This window comes from Melanaphis sacchari, unplaced genomic scaffold, assembly GCF_002803265.2.
Source record: "Melanaphis sacchari strain LSU unplaced genomic scaffold, SCAv2.0 Contig77_pilon_pilon, whole genome shotgun sequence".
Lineage (NCBI taxonomy): Eukaryota > Metazoa > Arthropoda > Insecta > Hemiptera > Aphididae > Melanaphis > Melanaphis sacchari.
The window spans coordinates 1,193,399-1,206,690 of NW_020271547.1; the positions used below are offsets into that span (position 1 = coordinate 1,193,399).

Below are 13,292 nucleotides of genomic sequence, written 5' to 3' on the forward strand. Positions count from 1 at the left end.
GCTATGACCACGGACTAAGATATCACGGTCGAAAGCCAAACACGTCATAGCAATTAAAACGATTATTGTTATATGACGGTCACAATAGACCTAAATTCTCGCGGTTGCATGCAAGTACTACCTGGACGATCGCTTATTTACATATATTTTATCTTGAACTTCAATTGATTTTAATTTAATGTTTTTATACCAACTTGGTTTTTATTTTTAATGAAAGTATACCCTATACTATGAGTAAGGTATTTGTAATTAATTAAATAATAATGAGAGTTAATTACACTAATTAACATTCAAAAATAATTGTTCAATCATTTTTATGTAGTAATAACTTAAGGAGTACATTGTGTTCTGGGAGATTTTTCTAAGATCGCGAATTATTTCCAAGTTCTTAAGATTGTTATTCTGTTTACTATGTATTTTAATTACGTATTTTAACATACAAATATTATGGACATCAATGAATAGTAGTACGTAACCGGAACGAAGTACAACAAGCATAGGTATTGTGGACTTAATATATTATCTCATTGGTAATCGGCGTGAATACTAAAAATGATTTATGATAATATTTTTGTAGACGTCACAATATAATGTTTCTATTTAGTCTTCGGTGTTTACTCTATGTAAAAAACTACTTAAAGTATTGATAATAGGCAATTGCTACAAGCCTACAGCATACAGTTACAGTTTATAACTAGTTACAAGGCTACAAGCCTACTTTAGTACAATAATTTATATTGTGCCATAAATGGAGACGGGAAATATTTTTTTATTGTATTCCTTAAAGTTATGTTAGTTTTAAATTTGCACACTTATAAAGCGATTTAAATTATAAACTTATTTCAATTGAGTGATATATTTTTTATTGCTCAATATCTTTGTTTTTGTTTTGGATGCTGTACAAATAACAATGTGTGTTCAATGAGGACATAGTATTTGTATTTTGTAGGTCATGGTCATTTTCTGCTGATCACCTGTAAGTTTTATACCTATTGCCCTTTCTTAATAATCATTTAAAACACTATCTATTTTATTTCCTTGTTACAGAGTTTTAGATAAATTCAAATAGTATTTTTTGTTGAATCATTGTGTTTACACACAACTACACAAGTCTTGAACTTTTAATACTATAACTTAAAATATTTTAAGGAACATACCCATTTTCTACATTATAATGCTGAACACAGGGTTTGTTAATTATTCATTTGTTTTATATTTATTTGAATTGCATTTATTATGTTATATTAATATTAAATATATTTATTATTTCATATAAATTTAACTATATTTTTGTATTTAGAAAATTATCTGGACTAACCTTGTTCATTACTGGAGGGAGTCGGGGTATTGGTAAGGCAATAGCTTTAAAAGCAGCTAGGGACGGTGCTAATATTGTAATTGCTGCTAAAACTGCTGAGCCTCATCCAAAATTACCTGGAACTATATATACAGCTGCTAAAGAAAGTAATTTAAAAATAAAATTATTACTTAGGAGATATCTTTTTTCATAATAAATTTTGTTAGTTCCATCTGACAAATGCATAACATGTTAAATTAATGTTCATTAGTTTATCATTAGATTTGTTAATTTTAATAATAGTATACATTTGTATAGTATTTGTACCTAGATTTTTATCACTTTTTTAAAATATTTAAATTTTAAAGTGAGTTTTAACTTTATGAGTATATAAAAAAATATTGCAAATAAAAATGTTGATAATTCGCTAAAAAATTTAAGTATGAAAAACTAACATATAAATACCTATAATAATTTTATTTTTTACCTTTAAATTTGATATAATGTAAATTTGATCTATTTAAAGCTAACAATATTAAACTAATCTTGCTAAATACAAATTTGCTAAGTTATATTTACTTGTAGGATTGAAATAAAAAATGCTTTTGCATATAAAAAATATTTCATTAATTTAAATTATACATTTTTTTAATAATTTGTTTTACCACAAGGAATAGTAAATTTAGCATTTATTCTCACATATAAAATCTATAAGTTTTTATATATAACAATTTGTCACGGAAATAACATAGTTTTATAGATAAAATAACTAAAATGACTAATTAGTTCATAGTCCGATTATAAATTATCAACTTACAACAAGTCTTGCTATTAATTTAAAATATTTAAATAATTCTTATTCTATAATTATGAAATAATTAATTTATATTATATTTTTATTACTTTTCTCAAATTATTAGTTAATAAAAATATAAAATTTGTGCACTTCAACTGTACACTAAAATTTACATAATGTGAAAAAATGGAAAAAAATAAGCACATTTTTTAATAAAATTTAATATAATTATGATGTTATTTTATGATAAATTTATTTGAGATTTGATCTTACAGTTAATCTTCTGAAGTAAATTAAACTATAGTTTATAGAAATCATTAGCTCTTCATACTTTTTATTTATTTATTTTGATTATTATTTATATTTATTTATTTATTTATTTTTTTAATTAATACTTTTTAGTTGAAGAAGCTGGAGGAAAATGTTTACCTTGCATAGTTGATGTAAGAAATGAAAGTCAAGTAGCAGACGCTGTTTCTAAATCAATTAGTAAATTTGGAACTATTGATATACTCGTAAACAATGCAAGTGCAATTTCATTAACTCCTACATTAGATACTGATATGAAGAGATATGATTTGATGCATAATATCAACACAAGAGGAACATTTTTAGTGTAAACATTTAAAAATATTATTATTTTATAAATTTGATGCTGTTTCTGATTTTAATTGTTGTTTATAATATCACAGACTGGATCAATCATAGCCAGCACTATCTTATGCGGTCAATATTGAATATGTAACATAAATAATTTTTTATCACAATTAAAAAAATTTTATAATGGTGAAAAAATAAAGCATTATAGTCCTTTTTTTGAAAGTTTGATAGTTAACATTAATTATTTAACACTAAATACTATAAATAAACCATATTATTTTAACATTAAGGCATCAAGCTATATTTAAATTTCATTCCCAATAACTTTGAAAGCTTCATTATTTAAAAAAAAATATATAACCAATTTAGAGTGATTACAAGTATAATTAAATAAGGAACTGCGTTTCTACAATTAGTATACTTACTAAATATATCAATAATCAAATACATCAGTAATTTACGTATAAATTGGTTTTCCAGCGACTGATATATTTGTCAAGTATTCATTAGTATATTAACTGTACTTTTGACTTGTGATACATTAACTAACAACCCTATCTGAAACACGTCAGTAACAAATATTTGTCAAGTATACCAATTGTTGGAACTTAGTTGAATGCTTAAAAAGTTTGATAATGTGCTTCTTATGTCAGTGAATAAATTTAAGTTTTTTTAATAGTATTTTTTTGTTATAGATCAAAGATGTGTATACCTTATCTAAAACAGAGCAAACATGCACATATCTTGAATATTAGTCCTCCATTAAACATGAATCCTTCTTGGTTTAAAGATCATGTTGCTTATACAATGGCTAAATATGGAATGTCAATGTGTGTATTAGGTATGGCTGCTGAACTTAGAGCAGATAACATTGCCGTGAACGCATTATGGCCAAGAACTGGTAATAAACAAATACAATTTTTTTAAAGTATAGAACAATTATAGAGAATTTTCAAACACAAGGCGGGATCAATCTAACCATTATTAACATATTATTCTAAATACACATTATTTAAAATAATCTATCTGAGAAGCAATTGTACTATAATCATCTTATTTTTCAATCGCAAAACACTTCTGGTAGGCATTTAAATATCATAAGATTGTTTTCCATATTTTGTAATGTTATTCATTTGTTGAAAAAAATATTCTTTGATCATTGGTTTTGATTTAAGAAACAAAAAAAAAATTGCATTGGAACCATACAGATGATTAAAGTGGTTGTAAATCTATTATAATTTAATTTTTAACTAAAAATTGACAAATGAAGTATAGGTTTGAAGCATTGTTATGCTGCATCCAAGAATCCCCTTTTCAACTTTTTCAAGTCATTTTTTTCATAACTTAAATAAAAATGCTAATTCACTACTTGACTTTAAGATAACAGTTTAAAATTAACTATTTCATAAATTTAAAAATATAACTGACATTTGATCTTGCCCATTTTGATCTTGAAAAATGTGGTGGCTTTCATTGTAATGATTAGTATTTTGTTTCAGATTCTTATCCATAAATTTAAGTTTTATTAAAAACTGGATGTGTGTAAAATTTACCATTTTTCAAATTATTTTAAAAATTTTAAATTTTGTCCTCTCTAAATTACAAATTAGACCCAATTTCTATCCAAAATTATTACTCAAATTCTATTTAAAACCTAACTTATTTAATTTTATTTATTTGCATTATAGCTATATATACTGCAGCTGTTGAAATGTTATCTGGCTCTACTGATGCAAAAAAGTTATCTCGTAACCCAGAAATTATGGCAGATGCAGCTTATGCGGTACTTTGTAAGTCTATTGAAAATTGTACTGGGCAGTTTCTAGTTGACGAAGAAGTACTAAAACAAGAAGGAATCACTGATATGGACCAATATGCCAGTGATCCAAGTAAGTAGCTTAATAAATAATATAAATGGTTACAGTTAGTTGGTTTTAGTGATATTTAAAATAATTTTTTCAATTTAAAAAAATTCATGTTGTACTGTGTATTTAAAAGTTATTATATGATAATATAAATAATTTTATTCATGGTAATGAGATTTACTGGAAAAAATGAATACCTATCCAAAGTTAGATTACATTATTATTTTTAAAATATGTTTCTATTATAATTTAAAATATTTACGTCAGCATCTACAAATTGTTCAATTTGCACTTAAATCCGTAATTTACATACTGATATTTTTTTTTTAGCTTATAAAGGAGATTTAATGGTGGACTTCTTCTTAGACGAAGTCCCTCATGATGGATTTAGTAAAGGAACAAAAAAATCACAAGCTAAAAAATCAGATGGAATAGATACAATTGAGGGTATATTTACAAAAATCAATTCACATCTGACTCCAGAAATAGCTAAAGGAACAAATGCCTGTTTCTTGTTTGTAGTAAAAGGTTATTAGAATTGAATACATATAGTGTATATTATATATTAAATTTTGTAAAATCAAATATTTAGTAAATTGATTTGTTTAATTAAAAATATATTTTTTTTTTAGGAGATGAAGATAGAACTTACTATGTAGATCTAACTGAAAATTGCGCAGCTGGAAAAGGTAAACCAAATACAAAACCAGATGCCACTTTAACAATGGAAGCTGATAAAATAGAAGAATTATTTGATGGTTGGTTATATTTATTTCTTTTTTTATAATTTTATTTCTAATAATTCAATAATGTATTAAATATTTGTAGGAAGGCTAAAAGCTGCCGATGCTTATATGTCTGGTAAACTTAAGATCAGCGGCAGTTTAATGAAAGCTATGAAATTGGAGAAGCTGATGAAATTATTAAAAGCTAAATATTAAGTTTTTATGTATATAAAAATTATGTACAGTGCTTTTGAGGAATTGGTTTACAAACATATTTCAACTTAACCACATAAACACATATTTTGGAGAAAACTTATGGTCTTAAAATATTAAAAATTAACTATTTTGTTTCATTTAACTTTAATACTATGTATGTGAATCATGCAGTGTTGTACAAAATAAATATATTTAAATTTATGTTTGTATAATTTAAATTAATAATTTTAAATATAAAGCTCAAAATAAAAATATTTTTATATAAAATTATTATTTTGTTCAAATGATTATGGTAACTTAATTGTTATATACATAAAATTATAAAATTATTAATTTTCATGATATTATACATCAATTTCGGATTGAATATTTTTAAGAAATTCAAAAACACCTTCTTGACCATGCATAAATGGTCTTCGGGTTTTAGTAGCTGTACAAAGATTTGCCAAGTCATATATTTTTATAGCAATACTGTCGTTCCAATTTCCGGCACGCTTGTCTGATAATTCTTCAATAGGACATTCAATTTCACTTATATGAGTCAACTAAAAAAAAACAAGTAAAATAATTATAAATGAAAATATTTTTCTCTACAAAATTAAAGTCTTACCAAGTCACAACCAGTCCGACATTCATCGTATGGTGGTAATCCTGTTAATAACTCTAATAATACAACTCCAAAGCTGAAAACGTCTATTTTCATAGAAATATCACCTCTAAATGCCTCAGGTGACATATATGCAGATGTTCCTAATACTACAGATGTCATTGTGTGATCTCCAATACGAGTCAAGCCAAAGTCTCCAATCTATAAAAACATTAAAAATAAATATTAAATATAAATCATTACTATACTATATAAATTGTAAATACATGCTTTGGCAATAAATTTATCATCTAAAAGTATATTAGCAGATTTAATATCTCGATGTATAAAAGGTGTTTCAAATGCTGTATGTAAGTAAACTAGTCCACTGGCTACATCTGTCCCAATTTTTATCCTTCGTTTCCAATCTAATATAGATGATCTATTCTGTTCAATTAAATTGTTAATTAATAAAAAAATTATATTCAATAATATATTATTCTTCAAAAACATACTTTACATGCAATGCAATCAAGCAATGAACCATTCTCCATAAATCTATAAACAACACATGGCTGTTCATCATATGAAATTGCTATTAATGGTAATAAATTATCATGTTTAAATTTTAAAACAATATCAATCTCATTTAAATACTGTTTAAAATCTTTTTCTTCAATTATCTTTTCCATAAGTTTTATTGCCACTATTTGGTTAATTAATTTTGCTTTGAATACTTTTCCAAATCCACCAGCTCCGATTAAACACGAATCCGAAAATCCATTTGTAGCATTAGATAAATATTTATAAGGTAACTTAATTTTGTTAAACCTACAAGATAAAAGAAAAATATTACAGAATTAAATATATTTGTTATAAGTTAAATAGTAATTAATATTTCATTTTATACTAATTATAATTATTTTAAAAATAACTTTTTATTGATACATAAAGCATATACAAATTTATCAAAAAATATTATACTGGTATTATTAATTATTAACAAAGGTCTGATTAAAAAAAAAAAAAAAAACAATAGATAATGTTTTAATAACTAATTATACCTTGCATTACATTCGTCATCATTTAAAATTGATCTGGTCTTTAGCTGATGAGCAAACAAAGTAGATTTGCAGTCTTCACTATTATCATTATTTGTGTATTCATCAACCTCTAGAAGGTTCATAGATGTTTCCAACTTGCCAATAGTTTTATCTATAAATAAGTGCTAACATTATAATATAAATATATATATATATTTAATTAACTTAAATTCTAAATAGTTAAGTTCATAATATTTTCTTGGTTACCACTTATTATTTTAGAAGCTATACACTCAGCAGCTCGTATTAATTTTAATTCAAACAATAGATCCATAAGAATCTTGAGATTAGGCCTAATATGACCACTAGTTCCCCATTCTTCTAAAAATATCTCACTACAAGATCGCCGTTGTGTTTGGCTTGCCATTTCTATTAATCTAATACAATTATTTGATTGTTTAAAAAATGTTGACAAGCAGATAATAGTAAACATGTACGCCAAAACAAATCTTACTTCAAGTGATCAAAAGTATATTTCCGACTTTTGGTTGGATCACAGTCAATAGTTACAGCGGCCATGAGTAATTTCCAGCCATCATTAATATCTAATAAATTTACCAATTCAAATTTAAGCGTTGCGTCCATTTTACGCACCTCTGTGGTTTCCAGCATCATACTTTTTAATAAAATGTTAACCAATTAATTATGATCACAAATTGACAAATGTTACAATATTAAATCAAAGTAGGTACAGTAAGTAAGTCGGTATTGTTATAGGTTTCAGTGTCATTCAAATCCGACGTAAACCTTATTAAAAAGGTTTTGACATTCTCAGTAACAATCACTGGTAGTCTGTCTGGGTTAAATAAAACTAGAATATAGGTAATATGAATAAATTAAATCGAAAACGAACCCCTTATAATTTATGAATTTTGATAATATGCATGAATGTGCAACAGGTCTAAGACAGATCCACCTTGATAGTTGATATCACGATTTTAACTGATAATTTACCAAACAAATACGAATAAAAACATATTAGCCATGTCTATTCTATTACGCATAATATCAGCTGTGAAGTGAATGTTCACCATAGAACACTATAGAAGCGACACTCACCCCTCCACTTTTATTTTCTTCATTTCGGAGCGACAAGAATGATGTTGTAAGCTTGGCGGTAAGACATGATGTTACGAACACTTTTAACATCGAAATGCATTGCTCGAGATCAGCCCGCCAATTTTTAAAAAAAAAAGGTCACTGCATATTACCACTTAATAAGATTTGTATAACCCCTCTTCCTTGAAATTTTTTATTTTGAATATAATGAAGGTGCAAATTGTTTGGAAGACATAGACCAAGTACTGAGTAATTTAAATAAAATACCAGCTGAAGATTTAAAAACAGTATTCCCTGAAAACCAAAAGGTAATTCAAATTAATCCATTACCCATTGATGCAACCAATTACAGATCATTAGAATTGCCAGAAAGAAATGCTTTTACATATATATGTGGTTATTTAATAATGAAGTGTTATAACATGCATTCTTGTGAAACGTGCATAAGATATGGCAGAACTACCACAAAGTTATCTGATGAACTTTTTTTCACACACTTCAAATCACATCAACACAGCTCTATATCTATGTTTTCATCATTAATGACTCCAGATTGTAATTTTTACCAATATATTTTTGAATTAGACATTATATTTACAAACCAATTTCCTACTTTAGCACCATCACCAAAAGTTGGGCAAAAACTTAAAACTTTAATGTTAAATGTATACTTTGAACATCCCTGTGAACAATTCCCCCATGACTATTTGTTAAACTTATATATAAGATTTAGAATTTATACTACTTTGACCAGAACTAACCGTAATTTGCAAATACCTCGCATGAAAAATAGAAAATTGCAAATTTTATGTAATTTATAAATATTATTATGTATATATTTTGTTAAATTGTCTTATAGAAGGTAAATAATTCATATTCATTGTATATATTAACATTAATTGTCAATGATGTTAAATAATAATGCATTAATAAAATCATGTCCGAAAAACAAACTACTTACAAATTTATTGAATAAATATCTTAAAAATATATTAGCCATCATAAATTCAATATTCGTATTATATAAAATAAAAAAATTGATGTCATACATAAAAAAAAAAATTAAAATATAATTTATTATTCTCTTATCACAATCACATATTTATTGTATGATTAGGCGTAACAACAAGAATGATGTTGTAAGCTTGGCGGTAAGACAAGAAGTTACGAACCATTTCAAGGCCGTTAAGAATTCTAAACACATTAACATTGGCCGCCCGAGAGTGACGCTTCTATAGTGTTCTATGTGTTCACCAAGATATGTAGATTATTTTCTCGGTACACTATTTTGAAAGCTGTGCGTATACCTCTGAACCTCTCTATAATCTACTGTGATGTTTACGATCACCGGCATGGTTATTGACGTATAATTATATAACTAATGTCTAATATGAGTGAATTGAGAATATCTGAATGTGTCTATATGGATTATGACACATTGACACAGACCAAGATAATATTTATTATCGAAGTTCCTGTTTTACTTTAAAGCACGAACTACGGTGTATGTTCTTGTCTCCACTCGGACTTGGTTTACCCAACAGCCACCAGAATATGTTTACTAGTTACACTGGCGTACAATCTTGAAAAATTGCTTGCCAAAATAAACATTGAACCATTTGGATTTCTACTATTTATTGTGATACAATCATGACAAATTGACAACAAAATTAAGTTTAGACGTTTAGTCACTATTGCGAGCAAATGTTAGACTGGAATAGTGGAATTTAATATTTACAGCTGTTTGGTAACGATTAGTGAATCATAATATTATGTCACCAATGTACCTATAAGGCGAGGATTGCTAAAGCAAACTAATAACTATATTATCATCTCATTAGTCATGTAATAGTTCTGTGCTAAAAGGTGATAGATTTATTAGGTAGGTACCCCAGAGCCGATAATCTAGTATGTACCGGTAAAATCTTCGGATCGTCACCAGCTTGTTGCTGATAAATTGGAAACTACCTTTAATTTAGTTTACAACGTGGTTAAATAAACAAGTTAATTAAATAATATAATTTAACTCTCCTGATAACACTGAATTAAAAATCTTTGTCCCGAAACCTATTAATAATTATTTTAAGTTTCAGCAAAAAAAGGGAAACTTGGATACAGATTTCAATACTTTGTTAATTTATGGTTCGTGGATGTATTAGTTTGTTTAACAATGTTGGGAAGAAACGTGTTCCGTTTTCGCAACAGGAACGAGTTTCTTTCTAAAAGGAAGGAATTTCCACAACACTAACGACAATTAAATATGTACAAATTTTCTCTCAATACTTATTTTGGTTATTTGTTTTATCAAGTCATGACTCATGGTTATTTTGATAGGTATCATGTGCTTGATCACACTGTGAGAAGATAATAGAATGTGGCAATATGACAATTTTAATTTGCTCGTGATTATAATTCACTTTACATTTGAAATGAAAATAATAAAATTTAATGAAATGTCCTATATAATTAAGACTTACCTTTAAATTTAATAATAGTCAATTTATCATTTTTTAAAAGGTTTGCGTTTAAGTGTATACCATAAGGAATAAATCATAAAATGGTAAAACTAGTTGTAATTATATAAAGGTATTAAATATTATCATATTATTTCTGTCAATCATTTGAATCATTAGAATAGCTTGTATTGAATAATTTTCTTTTTGGAAAATTGTTTTTTCAATATAAATAAACTTGATGAGTCTCCCAGTCATTTTTATTATAATAATAATAAATGAATGCAATATCATTTTTTTTAAATCGTTTAGATTTTTAAATATATTTAAAAAATAATTTTAAAGCTTTTTTGTTCAAGTGTAATGATAAAATGAAAGTCAAAATGTTTATCAAGTAGGAAGTATATTAAATTATTAAATAAATGTTTTTAAAAGTAAACTTAATCGTAACATAATTATACATTTACAATATTAGGTAGCATGAATAATTAAAATATAAACTTATATTGACAATTAATTGTCAAGGTATTAACATCATATTCACGTCAATAATACAGATTAGTGATTACTGATTTTACCTTAGTGGTGATCTTGACTATACTAATTAATATTTAACAGAATAACTATAAAAAATGATAAAGATTGTTAATTTAATATTTTTTTTTTAATTTTGAAATGTGTAGGTACTCAAATTTATAAATAAGTTAATTGCATTCATTTGCTTCTAAAAATATCATACTTTCCTTAAATTCAATACTTACGTGCTTTCATCCAATATTGATTGTATTATAATTTTAACTGATGAAATGCAAATTGGATGAAATTATAGAAATTATACTTTAAAATTCTTTAACAACAAATAAGTCTTAAATTCAAATGTACACTGTATTTTATTGCATTAAGTTTAAAACATTTTTGTTTCATTATTTTGTACAATACTATAAGGGTATTGTTACAAAATAAATAAATATTACAAAATTGATAGTTCTCAATTGTTTTATCTATAACGTTTTTATCTAATAAATAAATAAATTTAAATAGTAAATACAGTGATCACAAGATAAGTTTTTAGAAAAAGTCAAACTTAACAAAATAATTTTTAAAGGTGTGTGTTTGAATAACATTTTCTATTTTCAAAATTTAGCATTAAACAAAATAATTAATATTAAGAAAACAATTGAGGAATGTGAGCAAAATAAAAAAAAAAAGACAGTTGTTCATGTAAATGATAACTGGCAATAACTCCTACTGGCTAAAACCAAAAAAAAATTTTTAATAAAAAAAAAAACAAACAATAGCCTACTAAATTCCCTTAAACTAATACTTGCTACAACAAAATTTATCTATAAATGAATAAAGACAAAATGTAAACAATAAATATTATTTAATATTTACTAATATCTTCACCTACATTTTAAGACTAAACACACTTGAATAAAATCATAATATCATACAATTTATAATATTTATATTTTAAAATATGAACAAAAATTATAAAACATGAACTTAATTTTAATAGTTAGATGGGCAGACAATTTAGTCTTCTTACAATAGTGGCAGTACTGAGTGTATAATAAATACAGGCGGTGAGAAAAATTATTTTAATTTGAAATTTTTTTTGAGAAAATGTTTCTCCATTTTTCTATAATTAGTTTATACATAATATCTTTATTTTTGTAAAGAATGTCACTAAAATAAATAATGAAAAAAACTTTTTCTACCTTAAAAAAAAAAAAAAAAAAAACAACAATAATGAAACATTATAATTTTTCTCATGGTCTATAAACAATTATTTTTTTACTGTTTGAAATATATTTAAAATTTATCAATAATGTGATACAAATATGACACATTTATTCATCATAAATTCATAATAATGACAATCAACTATTAAGTAACATTGAGAATGCAGAATAATACATTTTATTATAAAATTTTCTAAATAATAGTGATGTAGGGTACAAATTTTTTTAAAGGTCAACCAAAAACACCATAAACAGTGTTATTATTTATCAATTAATTTAATTTATTTTAATTAACATATTACACATACACATACACACACAAACATAGACACACACCAATTGAATTTATTATTATTATCAATAATTATTTTTATTTTCTTGTTATCTAACAAATTAAAAATCAGCTCAAACAAGACAATTTGTAAATTAAAAAAATCCTACAGAGAACCTAAAATTAAATACAGTACTTAGTTAGGTATATCCCTAGAGTGGTTCTTCAGTCTTATTTGCATACATTGACGTCTGGTCACAAGGAGATTTTTATTTTTGCAAATAAAAATAAACGGTCATACATACACGCAAGCGTGCATATATTTACATTTATTTATTTATATTTGTATAAATAAATACTTATTTAAGTTTAACTATAATTTAATTTAATTATAATTTAAAATAATATAAATATTTATACAAATTGGTAATCATTATTTCTTTTTAAAGTTTAAATTTACCAACTATGTAACTGTAGTTTAACTCAGTTATACGTTCATTATTTTTTAAAACCTCCATCTAACATATAAATGGGATAAGTTATTAAGATGATTATGTTTCTCTGACAACTGTTGCT

The 13,292-nt window shown here is 25.1% G+C and overlaps 2 protein-coding genes across 5 annotated transcripts; one reads left to right on the plus strand and one right to left on the minus strand.

Moving 5' to 3' along the window:
• The first annotated feature begins 815 nt into the window (after positions 1 to 815).
• Positions 816 to 5,698, plus strand: LOC112601286 (hydroxysteroid dehydrogenase-like protein 2). Of its 2 annotated transcripts, XM_025348809.1 has the most exons (9): positions 816 to 976; positions 1,048 to 1,188; positions 1,301 to 1,464; positions 2,496 to 2,709; positions 3,389 to 3,594; positions 4,382 to 4,582; positions 4,889 to 5,086; positions 5,191 to 5,316; positions 5,387 to 5,499. In XM_025348809.1, the coding sequence occupies exons 2-9, from the start codon at positions 1,175 to 1,177 to the stop codon at positions 5,497 to 5,499; spliced, it is 1,236 nt and encodes a 411-aa protein (XP_025204594.1). In that variant the 5' UTR covers positions 816 to 976; positions 1,048 to 1,174. The 2 variants fall into 2 exon arrangements, with proteins under 2 accessions (XP_025204594.1, XP_025204595.1); XM_025348810.1 differs by lacking the exon at positions 816 to 976 and having other exon boundaries at positions 1,175 to 1,188; positions 5,387 to 5,698.
• A 117-nt stretch (positions 5,699 to 5,815) lies between these two features.
• LOC112601324 (interleukin-1 receptor-associated kinase 4-like) lies at positions 5,816 to 8,997 on the minus strand. 3 transcript variants are annotated; one of them, XM_025348877.1, is made up of 8 exons: positions 8,248 to 8,997; positions 7,643 to 7,804; positions 7,396 to 7,565; positions 7,150 to 7,300; positions 6,601 to 6,916; positions 6,377 to 6,532; positions 6,110 to 6,307; positions 5,816 to 6,044 (listed from the first exon to the last, which is right to left on the minus strand). In XM_025348877.1, the coding sequence occupies exons 1-8, from the start codon at positions 8,268 to 8,270 to the stop codon at positions 5,844 to 5,846; spliced, it is 1,377 nt and encodes a 458-aa protein (XP_025204662.1). In that variant the 5' UTR covers positions 8,271 to 8,997; the 3' UTR covers positions 5,816 to 5,843. The 3 variants fall into 3 exon arrangements, with proteins under 3 accessions (XP_025204662.1, XP_025204661.1, XP_025204663.1); XM_025348876.1 differs by lacking the exon at positions 8,248 to 8,997 and adding an exon at positions 7,881 to 8,166; XM_025348878.1 differs by lacking the exon at positions 8,248 to 8,997 and adding an exon at positions 8,042 to 8,165.
• Positions 8,998 to 13,292: the final 4,295 nt, after the last annotated feature.

Coding starts and splice junctions, on each gene's coding strand:
- LOC112601286 (XM_025348809.1), top strand. Junction 3,595..4,381: donor CGCATTATGGCCAAGAACTG/GTAATAAACAAA, acceptor TTTGCATTATAG/CTATATATACTGCAGCTGTT. Junction 5,087..5,190: donor TTTCTTGTTTGTAGTAAAAG/GTTATTAGAATT, acceptor TTTTTTTTTTAG/GAGATGAAGATAGAACTTAC.
- LOC112601324 (XM_025348876.1), bottom strand. CDS start 7,918: ATGACACTGAAACCTATAACAATACCGACTTACTTACT. Junction 6,533..6,600: donor TTGATTGCATTGCATGTAAA/GTATGTTTTTGA, acceptor TTAATTGAACAG/AATAGATCATCTATATTAGA. Junction 6,308..6,376: donor ATGATAAATTTATTGCCAAA/GCATGTATTTAC, acceptor ATGTTTTTATAG/ATTGGAGACTTTGGCTTGAC.